This window comes from Gopherus evgoodei, chromosome 2 (genome assembly GCF_007399415.2).
Source record: "Gopherus evgoodei ecotype Sinaloan lineage chromosome 2, rGopEvg1_v1.p, whole genome shotgun sequence".
Classification (NCBI taxonomy): Eukaryota; Metazoa; Chordata; order Testudines; family Testudinidae; genus Gopherus; species Gopherus evgoodei.
In genome coordinates, this window is record NC_044323.1 from 34553634 (window position 1) to 34569709 (window position 16076).

The window sequence follows — 16076 nt, forward strand, 5'->3', positions numbered from 1 at the left end:
CTCCGTGGGCATAATTTTCAATATAGTTATATTATTCCTTAAATACTGCCTGTACACACATCTCACAATGATTATGAGTACTGCTAAGTTTCAAATTTTCAACTGAGACGTTACATGTTATCCTTTACGGACAAATACCCTGTAAGCAACATATCTGGTGCAGTGAGTTTGACAGGCCTGAGACTAGAGTTGTTTGCAAAGAACAGGGCCTATGTGTCACATTCGCCATCTCCCATATTCTGTGACTCTATTTTATCTTTTGTTTCTCAAGCAGTAAGCTCTTCAGGGCAGAGAACTTCTATGTTTGAAAAGTGTTTGATGTACCATGAGCATTAGTGGAAAGAAATTATATTTAGTAACAATAATTTGATTGGGGGACTTGAAGCATTAATTTGAGGCATGATTAATTTATTTGGAGATGCACAATTGATTTATGGGTGGGCAATAAAAATGTACCAATGGAAATTAAATATACATGTTATTTAGAAGGTATAGCAGCGTGGGTCTAATTTTTCATTTGAAGCCCTATTGTAAGGAACTGAAATATCAGAGTATAGAACAGTTTAAGTGCATTTGTGGCATATACTGTATCTTAATAATAAAGCTTGCTGACTGGTGCTTGTACAGCCTAGCACAGTGGGCTCCTGGTCCATGAGTAGGGCCCCTAGGCACTATAATAACACAAATGAAAATAATATAATACCCCCAGACCTCAGAAATGAATTCAAAGGTAGTCTCAATTTGTGCTCGCTGGAGGCTTTTCTTATAATTGCCTGTGCATATCCCGAGGCCAGATGTAAACCTAAGGTCTGTCAATTGTTTCTGTCTTGGCACATACAGTGCCTGCTCACTGCCACAGCCTCTGAGCCTGAATTCATTCACTGCCATGAGAAGGGGTTGTAGGTACAACCCTCTGGATGGGTCTGAGTTGCGTTAACACACTACTTTATTCCAGGGAGCCTATTCCAGGGAGCTTGGGAGGCTGAGGCGCTAGTGGAGTTGACCCCACTATGTTGGGTGCTCTCTAGCAGGGGCCACAGGCTATACATGCGCAGCAAGGTGGCAATGATGCCCCCAACCCTATTGAGGGGCCTGTACACGATATGTTTGGGGGGGGGGGGAGTCCTCCGTGGGACCAATGCCCCATCTTCCCTCTGTTTGGGGGAAAGGCTGAACTCCGCATGCTCAGCGGGGCGCTGCCCCTTGAGTGAGGAGCTAGGACGCGGGAGGGGTCCTCAACCCCCACAGGAAGGGCAGTAGCGGCCGGGATAGGGGAGGGGTAGAGGCCGGCGGGTAACACCCCTCCTCCGCCCAAGGGGACCCGCAATGCTGCATGCGGCGGCCTTCGCTCCCCGCAGGCCGACGCCTCCCTCCCGGAGAGCAGCAGCGCCGCCTCCTCCCTCCTCGCCCCAGCGGCTCCAGCGGTTCCGCGCCGCTCCCCTGGGGCTGGCGAGGGAAGATGGCCGGGCAGGGCGGCAGCAGCGCGGCGCCGCAGAGAGGCAGCGGCCGCGGGGTTGTGGTAAAGGAAAAGCTCCCTCCAGCCCAGGGCGGCGCCAGGGTAGCTGCCCGCAGTCCCCAGACCGCTGGGGGACGGGGGGGGGACCCTCGCCATCGCCGCTCCCCTTCCCACCGCGCGCCCCAACGGCCGCCAGGCCTGGGCACCCCCGGTCCCGCCCCTGGCGCCTCCGTCATGTCTCCCATCCCGCCCTTCGCCCTCTGGACACGCTTCCCTCCGCCGCCCCGCCTCTCATGGCCCTGGGTATCCCCTCCCCCCGTTCTCCTGCCCCGTGCTTTGATCGCAGTGCCCTCCCCTCCGCAGCTACCGGCCAGGCCCCGCACCTCGTGCTCATCGTCTCCTCTTCATAGCTTTTGTGCCCTGACCTCCATTGCGCCCCCTCATTCCTCCGCCACCTTCCGCTACCATCTTCCTCTCTGGGCCCGTCTGCTGCTGCACCCGGGCCTCGCTCCATCCGCGACATCTTCTCCTCATGGCCCTTGTGCTTTGGCCCTTCCGCCCTATACCCTGATCTCGTTCTGTCCTGGGCCTTGATTCCCCTCCTCTTCCCTGGTCCTTTTACACTTACCCTCATCTTTTCTAAACAGCCTTACTTTCCTGCACTTGATCAGTGATTTCCCTACATTCCCGGGGGGGGGGGGTGTTCACCCCCCCTGAATTTCTCCAACACCCTCCTCCAAGTTTTGTGAGCTAGTTACATACCAATTTAGTGACTGGAAATCTGAATTTAAACTGAAACATTAATGCACACTTTAAAAGCTCATACAGTGAATGATAAAGTATGTGTATCTGAAAAAGTATAATAGATTTGAAAAGTATGAACATAGACTAGCTTCTTTGCTTCCTTATACAGCTGTTGTTTTTTATGATGTCAGTGCATTCATTTCCGTGATGTTGGCCAACCTAATAATTTCAAATGATGATTTGTAAGCAAAGTCTAAATGAGCTCTCCCTGACAGCTAGTGATGAGCTGGGGCTGCGGGGAGAGGCTTCAGGGCCAGATTATGTTTACATTCACACCTAATCTACCTAGGTATCCAGCAAACAGAGCTGTGTTGTCCAAGTGATAGATTTTGGCTGGGATTGGGTTACAAACCACTTGAATGTGGGGAAAATGGGCGATGAAATGTTCTTATTGTATGAGTAAAGGGCAGTAGAACTGTACTTAGTCTGTGATGATTTGAAGGCATCAGGAGAGAGGGTGGGGACCTGTCCCTCTCCACTGTTTAAAGACAGAGCTGATTAGGCTCCATAGATAGTCTTTTGTTCTGTTAAGTGACCACTGCATCTGAAATCACTGACAATCAGGTCTAAGTGCTTAGTCCTGTTGTGGGGCTAGTGTTCCTGTGGGTACAATGTTTTTGTGTAAGAGACAGCCCAGACTGCACTAGCAGTGAGGTTCTCCCACTGAGAGCTCAGCTGAAATCACTGAGAGCTGGTGGAACCTCAAGAGAACAATTTGCAGAGGTCAGGGTGGCAGCAGAAGGTGACTGTGCAGGGCCATTGGCAACAGAGGGGTGGAGTGAACCGTGGCACAACGAACAGCCGTGGCCAGAGCGAACAGTGAGCAGCTGGAGGAACAAGTAAGGTGCCTTCTTGTCCTCCACCTGGTAGATGAACTCACGTGAAAGCACCTCTGAACTCTGAATCTCCACTGACCAAAGACAACACTGGTGAGCTGGATGAGGTGGAGGGAAAAGTGAGGGGCACGTTAAATAAACATTTGTTTGTTGGACTATATTTTAGTCACTTTGCTCCAGAATGCTAGATTACTGACTGGGAATGGAAACTTATATAAATATGTTTCCTAGTAGGCCAAGATTTTTAAAATGCATTATTTGCCAGGGTTGCTATCTCACATTGTTGCTATCTTGAAAGGTCATTATGTTGAGGAGTTTCTATACTAAACATTTATATTATTATAATTAATTTTTACATAAGAATGGTCATACTGGGTCAGACCAATGGCCCATATAGCCCAGTATCCTGTCTTCTGACAGTGGTCAAGGCCAGGTGCTTCAGAGGGAATGAATAGAACAAGTAATCATCAAGTGACCATCCCCTGTTGCCCATTCCCAGCTTCTGGCAAACAGGCTAGGGACACTCAGAGCATGGTGTTGCATCCCTCCCATCCTGGCTAATAGCCACTGATGGACCTATTCTCCAGGAATTTATCTAGTTCTTTTTTTAATCCTGTTATACTTTTGGTCTTCACACCATCCCCTGGCAAAGAGTTCCCTGGATTGACTTTATATTGTGTGAAGAAGTACTTCTTTTTGTTTTTTTTAAACCTGCTGCCTATTAATTTAATTGGGTGACTGCTAGTTCTTGTGTTATAAGAAGGATTAAATAACATTTCCTTATTCACTTTCTTAACACCAGTCAAGATTTTATACACCTCTATCATATCCCCCTTAGTCATCTCTTTTCTAAGCTGAAAATTCCCAGTCATTTTAATCTCTCCTCCTGTTTCATACTCCTGATCATTTTAGTTTCCCGTCTCTGTACCTTTTCCAATTCCAATATATCTCTTTTGGGATGGGGTGACCAGATCTGCACACACTATTCAAGGTGTACACATACCATGGATTTATATAGAGGCAATATGATATTTTTGGTCTTACTATCTATCCCTTTCTTAATGATTCCCAACATTCTGTTTGCTTTTTTGACTGCCGCTGCACATTGAGTGGAGGTTTTGAGAGAACTATCCACAATGACTCCAAGATCTCTTTCTTGAGTGGTAACAGCTAATTCAGATGCCATCATTTTGTATGTATAGTTGAGATTGTTTTCCAATGTACATTACTTTGCATTTATCAACGTTGAATTTCTTTTGCCATTTTGTTGCCCAGTCACCCAGTTTTGTGAGATCACTTTGTAACTCTTCACAGTCTGTCTGGGACTTAACTATCTTGAATAGTTTTGTATCATCTGCAAATTTTGCCACCTCACTTTTTACCCATTTTTCCAGATGAATATGTTGAACAGTACTGGTCCCAGTACTGACCCCTCAAGGATACCACTATTTATCTCTCTCCATTCTGAAAACTGATAATTTATTCCTACCCTTTGTTTCCGATCTTTTAACCAGTTACTGATCCATGAGAAGACTTCCCTCTTATCCCATGATGGCTTACTTTTCAAAAGTCAATTTAAATTAATTTTTTTTTAATTTATTTTTTTTTTAGAAATCTAGACCTGTTATGTGTTTTGGTGTAACTTGCATTATTCTTATGTTAAATTTGCACCATCCTAACAAAACATTTACTTTATTCATATCTCTTTTATATATCTCATTGGTCCTGACACCCCCCCTGTAAATTCAAACACCCCCCCCCTAATTTCAACTCCTAGGGAAACCACTGACCGTGATCTCTCATCTCCTCCCTTCTGTCCTGTTTCTGGTCCCAGTTTTGTTCCCTCAACCCTTCTACATCTCAATATTCCGACTTTGCTCTGATGTCTCCTTCCCGGCTGCCTCCCCCAACTTGTACTACTTACTCCAGTCTGCTCTGCTGTGCCTTACACCAACAGTTCTGTGATTCATCCTCCACCATCTCCTCTTGCCCCCTCACCCCTGCTCCATTGACCCAGTCCTGTGTTCTTTCTTTGTATCTCTGAACCTACTTTGCTGCACACCATATTCCACTCTTATCACCCCTCCCTGCATGGAGTATTTGTGAGTGGGTGGCTGCTCCAGAGAAGTCCTAGCAGCTCATCAGGAGCTGGGGAAGTTTGATTTCGTGTCCGTGCCCTCTGGCTGCAGCAGTTATGATGTATGTGTGCCCTTAGTGTGCTGGAAGCAAGTTGTGCAGTGACTAGCAAAATTGCCAAACATTACGGGACTACTGATTTTTAGATGGAAACATGGAATTGTCTTGGCTTGTGGATTCAATTGTAAATTGCATTTGCTGTAGAAACAACCTAGTGATAAAAATGCACTGTTGGGTTGTTCTTATTTTTCATCTTCTGTGCACAGAAGGTGGTAGTGAACTGCATAAACTATATGTTTTAGAAAGCACCATGAATATCTATGGGGCTTTATAAGTTATGATAATAGTAAATGAATAAGATAAGTTTCCAAAAGTGAAAAATGTGTATTTCTTTGGGCCTATCCACATTGTAAAAAAGACGCTGAAATACTTTTATTTTACAGTGTACTTGTGGCCAGTCAATGTTTTAACCAAGTGCCAGAACAAGATTAGAGACTATTAGCCATGATTTAACTAAAACTTTGGACAAGTCCTGTGTACACCACAAAACTGTGGTTGGGCTACTGTGTTATAAGTGTGTCCCCGACAAGTGTTTTTACAGTTTAGAGCTAGGCCCTTGGTGTACTTAAATTAAACTTATGTTGGTCATTTAGATGGTAATCTCTGTAATAAATGCTATTACAAAGCTGATGACTTTGTTAGCACTGGAGCAAAGTGGAGACATTTCAAAGGAGATGGGCTTTGTAATGACTTCATTTCTTCTGTTCCATACACACATGAAAACAAAAAAAGAATCGTAATGCAACATTATGATTGTGAATTTAAACTTATGAAAGATAGAAAATGTTATGGTTCTCACATTCATCTTGCCCGATCACACGAATTTACGTGGAAACAGAATTGGTTCCTTATTACATACATACATTAAAATTACCTACTGTGTATAAACAATGTTCTCATATAGTCCACATTTAAAAGAGAGCCCCACTTTTTAAAACAAAATTACCATTTTTCCATTCCCTTGTGAAAGTTTTTTCAGTCCAGTGTATTTCAGTAGATGGGGATTATAAGGTATTTCCCGATTTTCACCCTGGTTGTTTTGACTGATAGCTTTCAAATATTGCTGTATATGTTTCTATTTTCAATCATTTATTTCTCCACCAATTTTTTTCAGATTTGGCACAGCATTTGCTCCTAATATGAATTCTCTAAACACATTGATAGGGTTGTTAGACCTTCTGCAACTGTGTTATTGTGAACAGGACTTGCCCCCTAATGAAAAACCTTGAAGTTTTGAGGATGTATATAATCCCTTCTTCCTGTGAAAATGTGGAATGATATTGAGTAACTTTTTTTAATGACCAGATCCAAGCCCATTGCAGTCAGTGCAAAAACTCCTGTTGACTCCAGTGGTCTTTGGGTCATGCCCTTTATTTTCAGTTTTTAAATATTAATTGCAAGCAAATGATGATTTTGAGCCAGGCACAGTTCTCTAGGAAGTTGATGTTTTTGCTGCAGCTAAGTAGACATAAAGTAATGATATTGAGTATTTTTTTTAATGACCAGATTCAAGCCCATTGCAGTCAGTGCAAAAACTCTCGTTGACTCCAATGATCTTTGGGTCACAAGAACATAAGAACATAAGAACAGCCGTACCAGGTCAGACCAAAGGTCCATCTAGCTCAGTATCTGTCCACCGACAGTGGCCAATGCCAGGTGCCCCAGAGGGAGTGAAGCTAACAGGCAATGATCAAGTGATCTCTCTCCTGCCATCCATCTCCACCCTCAGATGAACAGAGGCTAGGGACACCATTCTTTACCCTTCCTGGCTAATAGACATTTATGGACTTAGCCACCATGAATTTATCCAGTTCCCTTTTAAACATTGTTATAGTCCCAGCCTTCACAACCTCCTCAGGTAAGGAGTTCCACAAGTTGACTGTGCGCGATGTGAAGAACTTCCTTTTATTTGTTTTAAACCTGCTACCTATTAATTTCATTTGGTGATCCCTAGTTCTTGTATTATGGGAATAAGTAAATAACTTTTCCTTATCCACTTTCTCCACATCACTCATGATTTTATATACCTCTATCATATCCCCTCTTAGTCTCCTCTTTTCCAAGCTGAAGAGGCCTAGCCTCTTTAATCTTTCCTCATATGGGACCCTCTCCAAACCCCTAATCATTTTAGTTGCCCTTTTCTGAACCTTCTCTAGTGCTGGAATATCTTTTTTGAGGTGAGACCACATCTGTACACAGTATTCAAGATGTGGGCGTACCATGGATTTATATAAGGGCAATAATATATTCTCAGTCTTATTCTCTATCCCCTTTTTAATGATTCCTAACATCCTGTTTGCTTTTTTGACCGCCTCTGCGCACTGCGTGGACATCTTCAGACTCGTTGTAGCTAAATTAGCCCCCATCATATTGTATGTATAGTTGGGGTTATTTTTTCCAATGTGCATTACTTTACATTTATCCACATTAAATTTCATTTGCCATTTTGTTGCCCAATCACTTAGTTTTGTGAGATCTTTTTGAAGTTCTTCACAATCTGCTTTGGTCTTAACTATCTTGAGTAGTTCAGTATCATCTGCAAACTTTGCCACCTCACTGTTTACCCCTTTCTCCAGATCATTTATGAATAAATTGAATAGGATTGGTCCTAGGACTGACCCTTGGGGAACACCACTAGTTACCTCTCTCCATTCTGAGAATTTACCATTAATTCCTACCCTTTGTTCCCTGTCTTTTAACCAGTTTCTCAATCCATGAAAGGATCTTCCCTTTTATCCCATGACAGCTGATGAGGGACCTTGTCAAAGGCTTTCTGGAAATCTAAGTACACTATGTCCACTGGATCCCCCTTATCCACATGTTTGTTGACCCCTTCAAAGAACTCTAATAGATTAGTAAGGCACGATTTCCCTTTACAGAAACCATGTTGACTATTGCTCAACAGTTTATGTTTTTCTATGTGTCTGACAATTTTATTCTTAACTATTGTTTCAACTAATTTGCCCTGTACCGACATTAGACTTACTGGTCTGTAATTGCCAGGATCACCTCTAGAGCCTTTTTAAAATATTGGTGTTACATTAGCTAACTTCCAGTCATTGGGTACCGAAGCCGATTTAAAGGACAGGTTACAAACCTTAGTTAATAGTTCCGCAACTTCACATCTGAGTTCTTTCAGAACTCTTGAGTGAATGCCATCTGGTCCCGGTGACTTGTTAATTTTGAGTTTATCAATTAATTCCAAAACCTCCTCTAGTGACACTTCAATCTGTGACAGTTTCTCAGATTTGTCACCTATAAAAGCCGGCTCAGGTTTGGGAATCTCCCTAACATCCTCAGCCGCGAAGACTGAAGCAAAGAATCCATTAGTTTCTCCGCAATGACTTTATAATCTTTAAGTGCTCCTTTTGTATCTCGATCATCAAGGGGCCCCACTGGTTGTTTAGCAGGCTTCCTGCTTTTGATGTGCTTAAAATACATTTTGTTATTACCTTTGGAGTTTTTGGCTAGCTGTTCTTCAAACTCCTCTTTGACTTTTCTTATTACACTCTTGCACTTAATTTGGCAGTATTTGTGCTCCTTTGTATTTGCCTCACTAGGATTTGACTTCCACTTTTTAAAGGAAGTCTTTTTATCTCTCACTGCTTTTTTTACATGGTTGTTAAGCCACAGTGGCTCTTTTTTAGTTCTTTTACTGTGTTTCTTAATTTGGGGTATACATTGAAGTTGGGCCTCTATTATGGTGTCTTTAAAAAGGGCCCATGCAACTTGCAGGGATTTCACTTTAGTCACTGTACCTTTTAATTTTTGTTTAATTAACCCCTTCCTTTTTGTATAGTTCCCTCTTTTTAAATTAAATGCCACAGTGTTGGGCTGTTGAGGTATTCTTCCCCCCACAGGGATGTTGAATGCTATTGTATTACGGTCACTATTTCCAAGCGGTCCTGCTGTAGTTACCTCTTGGATCAGTTCCTGCGCTCCACTCAGGATTAAATCTAGAGTTGCCTCTCCCCTTGTGGGTTCCCGTACCAGTTGCTCCATGAAGCAGTCATTTAAAGTATTTTCAGTTTTTAAATATTAATTGCAAGCAAATGATGATTTTGAGCCAGGCACAGTTCTCTAGGAAGTTGATGTTTTTGCTGTAGCTAAGGTCTGGTCTACTTGGGAGTGGGGGGGGGGGGTTGATGTAAGATACGCAACTTCAGCTACGGGAATACCGTAGCTGAAGTCGAAGTATCTTATTCCAACTTGCCTCCCGTCCTCAACATGCGGGATTGACAGCTGCGGCTCCCCTGCTGATTCCGCTACCGCCACTCGCTCCGGTGGAGTTCCAGAGTCGACGTGGAGCGCGTTTGGGAATCGATATATCGCGTCTAGATGAGACACGATATATTGATCCCCAATAAATCGATCGCTACCCGCCGATACAGCGGGTAGTCTGGACATACCCTTAGTAGACTTAAAGTAACCATTCTTAGACAAATAATATTTCTTCAAGGTGTAGTTTAGCATCACCAGACTGGCGCCAGAGATAAATATAGCAATGTATGAAAGTAGAATCCTCATAAAGATGCTAATGTAATAGAATAGGTCAGCAATCAACACATTTTGATATGCAAATTATTTGTGAAGGATTTATGATTCTTTATTGTAGTAGGTGAATCTGCTTGCAGAAGTTAGTTTTTACTCTTTAGTTGAGGATTCTATATAGCAGAAATGTACACTGTATCCCACAAAAGCAGTTCTCTAACCATTTGTTCAACCTTCTTTTTGGTATTCATGGGTTTGAACAATACAAAACTCCCTTGGGAATTCTGCGCCTCTGCACATGTGCAGACTTGATATTCCCCTGCAGATTTCTTTGCTTCCCTGCAGAAAAATGACTTCCTGATGGGGGAGTAAAGGGAAGCCACAAGAACGATGTTTCAGGTTCCCAGGGCAGCCAGCAGAGAAAGAAATCACTGTGGGGCAGAAGGCGGGACTGGGTAAGACCTGGCTGGTGGCTCCAGTCCTGTGCCGGGCTCAGCGGCTAGTCTCGACTGAACTGGGGGGGACGAGGCTTCCTCTTGCCCTGCACAGCATCCGGGGCCGAGTCTGATATACCCCCAGATTTCTCTCTCACCTGCAGGAAGCTCTGCAAACTCCCGCCCCCCTATAACACACTTTCTGCACCCGTTGCTCCTCAGCTGCAGGAGGAGGGATTCCTGTTCAGTGAGCTGCTCCCGCATCTGCCCAACCTCCATGCATCTAGAGCCCCTCATACCCAGATGCTCCTGCTGAGCATCACCCTCACTGTAATCAGACCCGTCCCTGTTGAGCCCCACTCCCACTGCATTTGGACCACCCTGATGAGCCATGCATACCTGGATTCCACCCCACCAAGCCCCAACCAGCTACACCTGGATCACTGCCCCACTCCCCCAGCATCTGAACTCCCCACTGAGCCCCCCACACCCAGAACCCCCCGCTGAACTCTATCCCCCTACCTTGTTGAGCCCCAACCACCTTCACCTTGACCCTGCTGCAGATTCCCATTACCTTTGCACCTGTAACCCCCCCAACAGACCCATGTGCATCCAGATACCCCCCGCACCCGGATCCCCCACTGAGCCACCTGCACTCAGATTTCCCCACACAGAACCCTCTCAACCCACACCTGGATCCCCCCACATTAAGCCCCTCCAGACTTGGCTCCTGCTTTGCTGAGCCTGCTTGCCCACACAGAGGGGCAGGGCCCAAGGGTGTTTGTGGGCCAGGCTGTATCCTTGCGCTTTGTCAGATTGGGTGCAGCCTCATTGCTGGGTCCATGTCCCGGGGAGAGAGCTGCACAGTGATCTCCCACCTCTGTGGAGCCCAGTGGCCTGTGCTCCCCAATGCCATGCTGGAGCCTCCACATTTATTTAACAATAAAATTTGCAGAATTTTTCAGAATTTTAAAATATTGTGTGTAGAATTTTAAATATTTTGGTGTAGAATATACATTTTTTGGTGCAGAATGCTCTCAGGAGTAAATACAAGGAATAAAGACAAGATATTTATGGGTACATATGACTGCACAGACAGTTAAGAAACCCGTGAGGTGGCACTCTTTCCTCAAAGTCAATATTGAAACAAAGCTCCAGTATAGTTGCAAGAAGTTAGAGGTGCTGTCTTTACTATGGGACTGTTGTAAAGCTTGCAGAACCGTTTCCATTACAATCCCTCCTTTTTACATCTTTAGAGCTTTCTGAAACATGACCTTTTGAACTGATATTTGTTCTGCTTGATTTCTGCCCGACATCTATAAACTTTTTGATTTCTGAGATTCTAGTATTAATCCAGTTCCTGGTTTTACAGGCGGATGGATGTGAAAAGCAGTACTAATACACACTGTAAAAATTCTTTTGAACATTAATCTTTTTTCTGTAAATATGTGGCATATACAGAATACCTGATGGTTAGTTTGAATGTTTTCTAGGCGCTCATTTTGGATGACCTGCATTAACCATTCACGGGTTCACAGTCATGCGTAGTGCAATCCTCTGAGACTTATGCAAATAAAATTAGGGAAAGACCACAGCATTTTTGTGACAGGTTGCTTGCTTTTTTTTTTTTTCTTTTTTTTTTTTTTTTAAGAATGGTTACTTTTAGGGGTATTTAGAGAGTTAGCCTGATAGAAGTAGACATAATGTGCCCATGATTAATAGGCACAGGTGAAGTGGTAAATTATCATAATGTATTTTTGATTACATGACCCCGGAGTTAATCACATGGATATCACCATATATGGGAAGGGTGTGTGCATAAGGCCAGTACAACTAATAGTAGTAGCTAATAATACTGTCAAATCCAATGTAAAAGGACATAGTCTAACACTGAGAATATGATAACAACTTTTTATATACCAAATACAATGAAATGTTCTAATTATATTAACCTAATTTGCAGATTTCAGACGATTGGCCAGGCTACAGTTTGGATTTATTCACATATCCACAGCACTACTATGGAGATCTGGAATATGTGCTCATACCTCATGGTGTTATTGTTGACAGGTAAGAGTGCTTTGAATAGTACTATATAAGTATTTAACAGTGTTTTGTATACTTGTTATATAGACATAATTGGAGACTCACAAACAATTTATACATAAAAATTACATACAAAAGAACTACTCTCAAATAATATTATGTAGATTTCAAAGGAAAGCACTTGAAATTTGGGAAATGCCAGATTTACAGTAGCCCATCCAGTCTTAATACTGCCACCTTATGTGTCCATCCTGCTTACTGAATGAGGCAGGAGTTTTGTGGGGAAGACTGTATCTGATCAAGTAATTAAAGTCTGTCATAATACATATGCACAAGAGGGCAGAATTAAAGCTGACATTTCCTAACCTTTTAGTGCTTAATTTGCAATCTAAATACGTTTTTTAAATTTAATTTACCAGGGTTTTTTAAAAGGAAAAAGGTAAAACCAGTTTCTATTACATGTAAGTGTAACAGCCCCCATTATGCATCATCAACAGGGGTTGAACCCTGAACTTTCATTGTTGTAGCACAGATTTCTGTCACATGACCTACAGGACTGTTAGCTCATAGCAAGAGAAGGTTGTTATCCCAGGGTGGGGATGGGCCAAGTGCTGGGTCTGAAGGGTTGTTGGAGGAAGTCTATCTTCACTCTCTTCCCTCCACTACAGCAGCTCCTATCTGTTCACAGTGCTGTATCTACTGTTGCTGCTCTTGCTTTTGCACTGGTGGCAACTCCGCTCTGTAGAGTGTTCATGTTCAGTTATTATTTTGGTATGCTGCCAAAATTTTTCTGCAGTGCTTACTTTACAGAAGGGAAATGCTGACTTATATCTCAATAAACCTGAATGGAATTGCATGGAAAAAGAAAAGACACCTCTTTGCTTGAGAACTTTCTCCCTACCCCATTTGAAAGGCCTGCTGCAAACAATGGAGGAGTTGGAACTTCTTAAAAGAATCATAGAATATCAGGGTTGGAAGGGACCTTAGGAGGTCATCTAGTCCAACCCCCTGCTCAAAGCAGGACTAATCCCCAGACAGATTTTTGCCCCAGATCCCTAAATGGCCCTCTCAAGGATTGAGCTCATAAGCCTGGGTTTAGCAGGCCAATGCTCAAACCACTGAGCTATCTCTCTCTCCCTAAGAAGGTTGAAAGAATCTATCATAATGGAAAGTGTTAGGAAACGTAAATATAATGGCCGCTACAAGCTCCCCCGTAAGAACATCCAACTACTCAAAGCTGTATCTACATTGGAGTTGTCAGCTGTTTATGAAAAAAGGTGTCAATTATAGCTCTCCTTCATTCTCTGTTCCTCCAGTCAGTGTAGAAGTCCGTTGTTCCTTTATTGTGATTACAGTTAGTTGACTAGAACAGGAGTACTTGTGGCACCTTAGAGACTAACAAATTTATCTGAGCATAAGCTTTTGTGGGCTACAGGCCACTTCATCAGATGCGTAGAATGGAACACACAGTAAGAAGATATATATACATATAGAGAACATGGAAAGATGGAAGTTGCCATACCAACTCTAAGAGGCTAATTAATTTAGATGAGCTATTATCAGCAGGAGAAAAAAAACCTTTGTAGTGGTAATTAAGATGGCCCATTTCAGACAGTTGACAAAAAGGTATAAGGATATTTAACATGGGGAAATAGATTCAATTTGTGTAATGACCCAGCCACTCCCAGTCTCTATTCAAACCCAAGTTAATGGTATCTAGTTTGCATATTAATTCAGTTCAGCAGTTTCTCATTGGAGTCTGTTTTTGAAGCTTTTCTTTTGCAAAATTGCCACCTTTAAGTCAGTTACTGAGTGACCAGAGAGGTTGACGTGTTCTCCTACTGGTTTTTGAATGTTATGATTCCTGATGTCAGATTTGTGTCCATTTATTCTTTTGCATAGAGACTGTCCAATTTGGCCAATGTACATGGCAGAGGGGCATTGCTGGCACATGATGGCATATATCACATTGGTAGATGTGCAGGTGAACAACCCTGTTGGTGTGGCTGATGTGATTAAGTCCTATGATGGTGTCACTTGAATAGATATGAGGACAGAGTTGACATTGGGCTTTGTTGCAAGGATAGGTTCCTGGGTTAGGGTTTTTGTTGTGTGGTGTGTGGTCTCGTAGAGTTGGTATGGCAACTTCCACCTTTTCATGTTCTCTGTATGTATATATATGTTCCATTCTGTGCATCTGATGAAGTGGGCTACAGCCACGAAAGCTGATGCTCAAATAAATGTGTTAATCTCTAAGGTGCCACAAGAATTCCTGTTCTTTTTGCGGATATAGACTAACATGGCTGCTACTCTGAAACCAGTCAGCTAACATCATATGCTCAACCTTCCTTCTTACTAGGATATAACTGTAAATTTGGTTAAAATTGTTGAACTCTTTTGTCTCTCTCCACACCAGCAAGACAAATCTGGGCTAGAGCAAGGAACAGGAGTGAATTTACTTTGAGTTTCATTGTCAAATATATGGCTGAAACTCATTGTGTAGAGAGAGATCAAAACTGCAGAAAATCCTTGTAATGAGAATACAACTAAATTTTGTCCATATTTTATATGTAAGCTGAGGCTTAATAAGTTCCTGTCTCCACTAGAGTTTAAACTCTTTCAAAATATTTTAGTAAAGTAATCTATATAGTTATGATTTGTGAAATACTTTAACATAATTCATTCCTTTCCACTCTGATCAGTTAAATTATGTTAGCACCCTGCCAGTAAAAATGAAGGTTAAGCATTTTTTCTTGAAATAGCTGGAATTCTAGTGTAGGAGAAGGCTCAGGGACAAAATGTCAGGGTCTTTTCAAGTTGAAATAATACATAATGCAAAATATATAAGCTTGGAACACTAAAGCTGGGGTACAACGAGATATTTAAAGGATTATTCAGGATTTTATTTCTGTTTCTGTCAACATGCTTGAAATGTAAACATGGCCTAAAACCACCCATTTCTTTACCAGATTATCAAAATGTTTTGAGTATCTAGCCTAAAAAGTTGTGAAAAGTAGCTTTATGTCCACCCAATTACACAAAACAACAAAAACCCTCTAAGAAGTTAAAAAAAAAATAAAGATGGGAAAGGAGGGGGTGTAATTTATAAACAGAGGGCTAGAAAAAAAATATGAGTAGACACAGATCACTAAGTGTCTTCCCTCACTCTCTCTGTGAAAGACTTTCCCATTATTTCAGACTTTTCTTTAGAGGAGATAATGCTGAAGACGACGGAGAAAAATGCAATTATCTCACTATTTTTACATAAACAAAAGAGGAACTTAGATGTATTTAGGATCAGACTAGATGATATAATAGTCCCTTCATACCTTAAAATCTATGAATATTCACTCTTGATCTATTTTTGGTATATAGAATTTATTCTTTGCATTGCATAGATATGAAACTGAAAGAAACTTTGACCTTTTTAAATTGTAGCTATGGTAATTTATTGTTGGCAACAGAAATAAGAAAAATGAAAAGAAATATTGTCCTCTCTGGAGTATATTCTTCCCTTACACATGCTGTGCACATACAGTAATTTCCAATGATGTTTTTTTGTATATATGTAGAGAAAAACAGACTCCTATGTCACTGTGGATCAGCAAAGAGCAGTTTATAGCACAAATGTGGTAGTGAAATCCATATGGTAAATTACAGAATCATAATAAATTGCATTTGGCCTACACCTCTGATTTCCTCATCTGCACTCTGGCCACTAGTCCATCTTTATTGGGACTACACTATAATTCCAAGTAGCTACTGTTTTTATAAGCAACCTGAAAAAATTGTTTTTCTTCTTCTCGACCAAGT

General features: G+C 42.1%; 1 protein-coding gene across 4 annotated transcripts in view; it reads left to right on the forward strand.

The window, feature by feature from the left end:
• The first annotated feature begins 1436 nt into the window (after positions 1-1436).
• PRTFDC1 (phosphoribosyl transferase domain containing 1) overlaps positions 1437-16076 on the forward strand; it is a 62745-nt gene continuing 48105 nt past the window's right edge. For all 4 annotated transcript variants that reach the window (XM_030550345.1, XM_030550342.1, XM_030550343.1 and 1 more), the window contains exons 1-2: positions 1437-1519; positions 12181-12287. In XM_030550345.1, coding sequence (XP_030406205.1) covers positions 1460-1519; positions 12181-12287 — 167 coding nt within the window. In that variant the 5' untranslated portion in view covers positions 1437-1459. The remainder of the gene's footprint in view (positions 1520-12180; positions 12288-16076) is intronic.